Source organism: Siphateles boraxobius, unplaced genomic scaffold (assembly GCF_051911475.1).
Source record: "Siphateles boraxobius isolate OS27281-9 unplaced genomic scaffold, OSU_SipBor_1 187, whole genome shotgun sequence".
In the NCBI taxonomy this organism is placed as follows: domain Eukaryota; kingdom Metazoa; phylum Chordata; class Actinopteri; order Cypriniformes; family Leuciscidae; genus Siphateles; species Siphateles boraxobius.
In genome coordinates this window covers 62,501-72,500 of record NW_027508796.1, presented here as the reverse complement: position 1 = coordinate 72,500, position 10,000 = coordinate 62,501, and the positions used below count along the sequence as shown (strand labels likewise).

The 10,000-nt window shown below is 41.9% G+C and overlaps 1 protein-coding gene across 1 annotated transcript in view; it reads left to right on the top strand.

Annotated features, from left to right (window-relative positions):
• The window catches only part of utp18 (UTP18 small subunit processome component), a 26,233-nt gene that overhangs the window by 4,103 nt on the left and 12,130 nt on the right, over positions 1-10,000 (top strand). The window contains exon 4 of the mRNA XM_077233748.1: positions 34-98. Coding sequence (XP_077089863.1) covers positions 34-98 — 65 coding nt within the window. The remainder of the gene's footprint in view (positions 1-33; positions 99-10,000) is intronic.

Genomic DNA, 10,000 nt, shown 5'->3' with positions numbered 1-10,000 from the left:
GTGTGTGTGTGTGTGTGTGTGTGTGTGCTGCAGGTTCCAGAAGGCGATGGGCGGCGCCCCCATGTGGGCGGAGCAGGACCACAGACGCCTGAGGAAAGGTCGTTACGGACTTTATTAATGTCTCATTAACTCTTTCCCTCGCGGGTCGAGATGACGCGAAGGCCGAAAATTATATATATATTTTTTTTGTCCAGAAAGCTTTTTTCAATTTAATTTTGATACTTTTTTTTCTATTTGTTAATGCAATTTTTCTGGGTTCTTTTTTTATTTTATTTACCTATAAATTACTAGATTTAATCAATAAATAAGTTCATTCCTCACATTCTTTTAACTTAAATTCAAAATAACAAAATATCTCTTACACTGAGTGTCTTTGCCGACGTCGTGTGTTAAATAAATAATACGGCATGATATTTCATGACTCTAGATGGGCTTATATCTCTGTTACCCCTTTTCCACCAAGGCAGAGCTGGTGCTGGTTCGGAGCCAGAGCCTAGTTTCAAATCGGTTCTTTGTTTTTCGACCACCAAAGCACCAGCTCCGAACCAGTAAAAGTGGTTCTTAAGTAGCACCAAATCATTGCTGGTCTAGAAGTAAAAACCGCTTACATCAGCGGCTGGGGGCGGGGTTACCGTGACCAACAAGACAAACAGAAACTTGTGACCGCCATTTTTTAAATAGCAGCTAATCGTGCTAATAGCAGCTCGATTGTAATCTCCGTTAATGCAAGTTACGGCGAGCTGCACGAACGTGCTGGATTAGCCGTGTTTGGATACCGATGTAGGTTTGCAAAGCCATGAGCATAAATAGTAACGCAACGACCGCCATTGTTGATGGAAGGCTTGTTCGAGATGCATCGGAGCGGCATGGACTGATCGGAGCTGCGGGAGTGTTTGGAGAGCATACGACTCCTTCTGCTTTTGGATCGCTCTCGCAGTTCGAGATTCACAGTGCCGAACCATCTCGAACAAGCCTGGTGTGTTTGTGTGTGCCGCGCTAGCGTTGCTGGGCAACATGAGATGTATACAGTGACGTAAGATCTGGCTCTGCGATGGCTCTCTAGCCTGTGGAAAGGCAAACCGGTTCTTTGAAAGCTCGTCAGTCGAACCAATCCGAACAGGCACTAGCTCTACCTCTGAACCAGCACCTGGTTTTTGTTGGTGGAACAGCTCATTTACTATATATGGAGTAAATGAGCTGTTCCGCTGGGTCCTAAAGCCAGTTTCCAGGGTTCATACACATTTTAACCAATAATTTTCCATGACTTTTCAGCACATTTCCATGACTATGTATTCCTGAAAATGTCAGTCGACATTATAAGAATAAAAGTTATTTTGCGTTGTCTTAAAGCTACACTGTGTAACTTTTTTAGTTTATTCTTAGCTAAAAACACTAAGTTCTTTCAAAAATATATGTGCTCATTAATGTATATTTACTTCGTTCAAGTAATAAAGTATTCTCGTGAGTGTATAATATGCCATTGAAAATACATACGGGTGGGGGGTTCTAATGTCGGTCGCCATGTTGCCCCTCCATCTTGAAAGTACATTAGCCAAAGAGGGACATACGGTTAATTCAAGCTTCACCTTTCACTCATGGATGAGGTCGAACTGGAAGCCATGCTAATCTTGACCTACATTGGCCACCGTAGGAGTTAAAACGAAATCGGAATTGAGAGGAACAGAAACTAATATTCACTGGATGGTCATATACCTTTTCACCGCTAGATGGGGGTAAAAATCACACAGTGTAGCTTTAACGTCCTTATATTCGGGCGGCTTCCCGAGTTCACTTCCGATTCACTCACTTGTTGCGATGTTGCCTGAGGCGAAGTCGGTGCTGACAGAAATTTAATTGAAATATTATAGTAATCTGGCTAGTTGTCACTTCAGTCGTTATAAACCTGCTATATTGGCGCTTTTCTGGTCCTAATATTCCCTATGTGTGCTCTGACGTGTGTAGGGCTGTGTATCACCAACAATGCCACGATACGATACGCATCACGATACTAAAGCCACGATACAATACGCATCACGATTCTAAAGCCACGATACAATACGCATCACGATACTAAAGCCACGATACGATATGCATCACGATACTAAAGCCACGATACGATACGCATCACGATACTAAAGCCACGATACGATATGCATCACGATACTAAAGCCACGATACGATACGCATCACGATACTAAAGCCACGATACGATATGCATCACGATACTAAAGCCACGATACGATATGCATCACGATACTAAAGCCACGATACGATACGCATCACGATACTAAAGCCACGATACGATATGCATCACGATACTAAAGCCACGATACGATATGCATCACGATACTAAAGCCACGATACGATATGCATCACTATACTAAAGCCACGATACGATATGCATCACGATACTAAAGCCACGATACGATATGCATCACGATACTAAAGCCACGATACGATACGCATCACGATACTAAAGCCACGATACGATATGCATCACGATACTAAAGCCACGATACGATATGCATCACGATACTAAAGCCACGATACAATACGCATCACGATACTAAAGCCACGATACGATATGCATCACGATACTAAAGCCACGATACGATACGCATCACGATACTAAAGCCACGATACGATTTGCATCACGATACTAAAGCCACGATACGATACGCATCACGATACTAAAGCCACGATACGATACGCATCACGATACTAAAGCCACGATACGATACGCATCACGATACTAAAGCCACGATACTAAAGCCACGATACGATACGCATCACGATACTAAAGCCACGATACGATATGCATCACGATACTAAAGCCACGATACGATACGCATCACGATACTAAAGCCACGATACGATATGCATCACGATACTAAAGCCACGATACGATACGCATCACGATACTAAAGCCACGATACGATATGCATCACGATACTAAAGCCACGATACGATACGCATCACGATACTAAAGCCACGATACGATACGCATCACGATACTAAAGCCACGATACGATACGCATCACGATACTAAAGCCACGATACGATACGCATCACGATACTAAAGGCACGATACGATACGCATCACGATACTAAAGCCACGATACGATACGCATCACGATACTAAAGCCACGATACGATACGCATCACGATACTAAAGCCACGATACTAAAGCCACGATACGATACGCATCACGATACTAAAGCCACGATACGATATGCATCACGATACTAAAGCCACGATACGATACGCATCACGATACTAAAGCCACGATACGATATGCATCACGATACTAAAGCCACGATACGATATGCATCACGATACTAAAGCCACGATACGATATGCATCACGATACTAAAGCCACGATACGATACGCATCACGATACTAAAGCCACGATACGATACGCATCACGATACTAAAGCCACGATACGATACGCATCACGATACTAAAGCCACGATACGATTTGCATCACGATACTAAAGCCACGATACGATACGCATCACGATACTAAAGCCACGATACGATACGCATCACGATACTAAAGCCACGATACGCATCACGATACTAAAGCCACGATACGATACGCATCACGATACTAAAGCCACGATACGATACGCATCACGATACTAAAGCCACGATACGATACGCATCACGATACTAAAGCCACGATACGATACGCATCACGATACTAAAGCCACGATACGATACGCATCACGATACTAAAGCCACGATACGATACGCATCACGATACTAAAGCCACGATACGATACGCATCACGATACTAAAGGCACGATACGATACGCATCACGATACTAAAGTCACGATACGCATCACGATACTAAAGCCACGATACGCATCACGATACTAAAGCCACGATACGATACGCATCACGATACTAAAGCCAAGATACGATACGCATCACGATACTAAAGCCATGATACGATACGCATCACGATACTAAAGCCACGATACGATACGCATCACGATACTAAAGCCACGATACGCATCACGATACTAAAGCCACGATACGCATCACGATACGCATCACGATACGCATCACGATACTAAAGCCACGATACGTATCACGATACTAAAGCCACGATACGCATCACGATACTAAAGCCACGATACGCATCACGATACGATACGCATCACGATACTAAAGCCATGATACGATACGCATCACGATACTAAAGCCATGATACGATACGCATCACGATACTAAAGCCACGATACGCATCACGATACTAAAGCCATGATACGATACGCATCACGATACTAAAGCCACGATACGATACGCATCACGATACTAAAGCAATGATACGATACGCATCACGATACTAAAGCCATGATACGATACGCATCACGATACTATAGCCACGATACGCATCACGATACTAAAGCCACGATACGCATCACGATACTAAAGCCACGATATGCATCACGATACTAAAGCCACGATACGCATCACGATACTAAAGCCACGATACGTATCACGATTCTAAAGCCACGATACGATACGCATCACGATACTAAAGCCATGATACGCATCACGATTCTAAAGCCACGATACGCATCACGATACTAAAGCCACGATACTAAAGCCACGATACGTATCACGATTCTAAAGCCACGATACGATACGCATCACGATACTAAAGCCATGATACGCATCACGATTCTAAAGCCACGATACGCATCACGATACTAAAGCCACGATACGCATCACGATACTAAAGCCACGATACGCATCACGATACTAAAGCCACGATACGCATCACGATACTAAATTACGCATCACGATACTAAATTACGCATCACGATACTAAAGGCACGATACGATACGCATCACGATACTAAAGCCACGATACGATACGCATCACGATACTAAAGCCACGATACGATACGCATCACGATACTAAAGCCACGATACGATACGCATCACGATACTAAAGCCACGATACGATACGCATCACGATACTAAAGCCACGATACGATACGCATCACGATACTAAAGCCACGATACGATACGCATCACGATACTAAAGCCATGATACGATATGCATCACGATACTAAAGTCACGATACGCATCACGATACTAAAGCCACGATACGCATCACGATACTAAAGCCACGATACGATACGCATCACGATACTAAAGCCAAGATACGATACGCATCACGATACTAAAGCCATGATACGATACGCATCACGATACTAAAGCCACGATACGATACGCATCACGATACTAAAGCCACGATACGCATCACGATACTAAAGCCACGATACGCATCACGATACGCATCACGATACGCATCACGATACTAAAGCCACGATACGTATCACGATACTAAAGCCACGATACGCATCACGATACTAAAGCCACGATACGCATCACGATACGATACGCATCACGATACTAAAGCCATGATACGATACGCATCACGATACTAAAGCCACGATACGCATCACGATACTAAAGCCATGATACGATACGCATCACGATACTAAAGCCACGATACGATACGCATCACGATACTAAAGCAATGATACGATACGCATCACGATACTAAAGCCATGATACGATACGCATCACGATACTATAGCCACGATACGCATCACGATACTAAAGCCACGATACGCATCACGATACTAAAGCCACGATATGCATCACGATACTAAAGCCACGATACGCATCACGATACTAAAGCCACGATACGTATCACGATTCTAAAGCCACGATACGATACGCATCACGATACTAAAGCCATGATACGCATCACGATTCTAAAGCCACGATACGCATCACGATACTAAAGCCACGATACGCATCACGATACTAAAGCCACGATACGTATCACGATTCTAAAGCCACGATACGATACGCATCACGATACTAAAGCCATGATACGCATCACGATTCTAAAGCCACGATACGCATCACGATACTAAAGCCACGATACGCATCACGATACTAAAGCCACGATACGCATCACGATACTAAAGCCACGATACGCATCACGATACTAAAGCCACGATACGCATCACGATACTAAATTACGCATCACGATACTAAATTACGCATCACGATACTAAATTACGCATCACGATACTAAAGCCACGATACGATACGCATCACGATACTAAAGCCACGATACGATACGCATCACGATACTAAAGCCACGATACGCATCACGATACTAAAGCCACGATACGATACGCATCACGATACTAAAGCCACGATACGATACGCATCACGATACTAAAGCCACGATACGCATCACGATACTAAAGCCACGATACGCATCACGATACTAAAGCCACGATACGCATCACGATACTAAATTACGCATCACGATACTAAATTACGCATCACGATACTAAATTACGCATCACGATACTAAATTACGCATCACGATACTAAATTACGCATCACGATACTAAATTACGCATCACGATACTAAAGCCACGATACGCATCACGATACTAAATTACGCATCACGATACTAAATTACGCATCACGATACTAAATTACACATCACGATACTAAAGCCACGATACGCATCACGATACTAAAGCCACAATACGCATCACGATACTAAAGCCACGATACGATACGCATCACGATACTAAAGCCACAATACGCATCACGATACTAAAGCCACAATACGCATCACGATACTAAAGCCACGATACGATACGCATCACGATACTAAAGCCACGATACGCATCACGATACTAAAGCCACGATACGCATCACGATACTAAAGCCACGATACGCATCACGATACTAAAGCCACAATACGCATCACGATACTAAAGCCACGATACGATACGCATCACGATACTAAAGCCACGATACGCATCACGATACTAAAGCCACGATACGCATCACGATACTAAAGCCACAATACGCATCACGATACTAAAGCCACAATACGCATCACGATACTAAAGCCACGATACGATACGCATCACGATACTAAAGCCACGATACGATACGCATCACGATACTAAAGCCACGATACGCATCACGATACTAAAGCCACGATACGCATCACGATACTAAAGCCACGATACGCATCACGATACTAAAGCCACGATACGCATCACGATACTAAAGCCACGATACGATACGCATCACGATACTAAAGCCACGATACGCATCACGATACTAAAGCCACGATACGCATCACGATACTAAAGCCACGATACGATACGCATCACGATACTAAAGCCACGATACGCATCACGATACTAAAGCCACGATACGCATCACGATACTAAATTACGCATCACGATACTAAATTACGCATCACGATACTAAATTACGCATCACGATACTAAATTACACATCACGATACTAAATTACACATCACGATACTAAAGCCACGATACGCATCACGATACTAAAGCCACGATACGCATCACGATACTAAAGCCACGATACGCATCACGATACTAAAGCCACGATACGCATCACGATACTAAAGCCACGATACGCATCACGATATGGATAAATTTGGAATTTAAATTTCTTTTGAGCAGAGTTTAGTAACAGTAATATTTTTATTGAATAAACAGTGTTATAACAGTTGTGATAACTGAAAAACTATTTAGTTTTTGTCATTAAAAAACAATGAGAGTTAAATTAAATAAGTGTTGGAATGTGCACCAAACACAGTAATCTCTTTACATTATGTTGAAATCATTTTAAACAAATAAATACAATAGAATAAAGATAGGCCTAGCCCACCAATAAAGAGAAAAGTTTTTGAATAGGTCTAGCACCAGTATTCGGAAATACTACAGAAACTTAATCAAGTAATTAAATGTAAAATAACATTGGGTAGTATTTTAGTCCTGACTAAATTAAATACATTGACTATAAATCCAGATTCCTTATAAATTAAAGCTATCTTTTGTTGTTTTGACGGCAATATTAATGACAGACACATGACTGCTGTCACTTTAAGAGCTAGTGCACGGATCCTGTGTTCATTATACTCTCACATGCATTTTATGCTTATTTAAGACATAACCGACTGTGTTGGATACCCACCAAGACTGACACTTTTTACATCATTTTGCTTGTTTTTGTCTGTAAAAGCGATATAATCCGTGAAAAACAACTTTAGTTACTCGCAGTAGGGCTGTAGTCAACCAAAGAAATCCTTAGTCGACCAAAGTCCGGTCCTGCGCAACCATTAGTCGACAAAAAAAAAAAAAAAAGACGCGATGTTTTGCATTTTGATTGAACATTTATTAAACAATTGTCATAGAGCATTTATAAAACAACAACGAAAGAGCATCAATAATACATAAAACTATAATAATAATAAAATTCTTTGAAAATTAAGTGATTTTTTTAACTGCAAAGTGAGGAGCTCTAGTCTATAGTGACAGTCACAATCGCGCACCTGACCACACCACACGCTACACAACATATAACTGCTACTGCCAAATAATGAAAAATCCCAACAAAAGCTCTCGTTTATACAGGCTGTATATTCTTCTTTACTTTCAAAGCTATGGGTTAACTTTTGTCCAGCCGATCTAGGCGTTTTAAAACAAACACACAAAAAACCCAAATAGCCTAAAAAACAATCCTAATAATAATAGCTGTAGCCTATAGTAGGAAGGCATATAGGTTTATTTTCGTTTTGTTACATTATTTTGGCTATTTTCAAACGCGTCAAGTGTACAAATAAAAACAAAAACATAAGAAAACACAATCTTATCTATTGAGTCAGCATAATAAAGCCGTTAAGGCTATTTACAGATCTGCAGGCCTAGTCCACCTTTTTTATGTTGTGGGCCAAAAACACTAACATGTCCACATTCTTGGGTAAGAGACAGCTCCTCGACTTGTTAACACTAATTCCTGCTTTGGAAAATATGCGATCTGCAGGGGTGGAGGTTGCAGGGATGCAGCCAGACAAAAGATTTCGTGGACATTTTGTCACATATAGCGCCTAAAAACGCGTAGAAAACGCTAGGGCGCGCCGTGTTCTCCTTTTTCCAAAGCGCTAGGGCGGTTGCGCTCCGGAGGCGTCTGTGCTAAGCACAACCATCAGCTGCGCTCTCCGTTACAGCAAGGAAAACGCTTGCGGCATTCTGAACAGTTGAGATGAACGCTTGGAAAAAACGAGCCCGTCGCACCGCTTCCATTATGAGCGCGCCTACATTTGAAATAACGAACATGAGCGCGCAAAAGACGCGATGTGTGAACAGGCCCTAAAGCCAAAACAAGCAGGGTTCTAACTGAATGAATACAGCAAAACTACCTATATTGCTTTCTGAGCGCGAAGCAGCAGTGGAGCCAGGCACAGGTGCGGTTCCCGAGTGTTCCACGTGGTGCGCTAAACTGTGGCGCTGTTACAAAATAGCCTAAATTAAAGCATTTAAAGTTGGGGATAAAACATATGCTAATTATATTTAGAATACAGTTATAAATAACTACTTATAAAGGATTAAATATCAAGGAGTAAATCAATGAAAATTTCTTTTTATTGTTAAAAAAAACAACAACTGGTCGACCAACGAGAATGTCAGTCGACCAAGACGGCATCGACCGATTAGTCGACTAAACGACTAAAGTTGACAGCGCTAGCTCGCAGGCTGTTTGTGAGGTGGCTTTACTCTGTTAGGGTTATTTATGCATGCAGAGAAAACTCTCAGAGAGCGCGCGAGCACTGAACAGTTTAAGATCGCTTCAATGTTTAGCGTGGGAAGACTTAAAAAGACGAGCGAATTGGGTCATTGGATGTGCTTTTGCCGCAGCGCAGCCAATGAGTGTCAGCGGTCAACGTGAAATATTTTTTTTATTAAACAGTTTTTGTATTAATCACATATTATGCTGTGTTAAAAATGAATAAAAAAAAAAAAATCAATGACTTTTCCAAAACTTTCTGGGTCTTTTTATTTTTCAAAACCTTTCCAGGCTCAGAATTTGCATTTTCCAAACGTCAGATACACATGT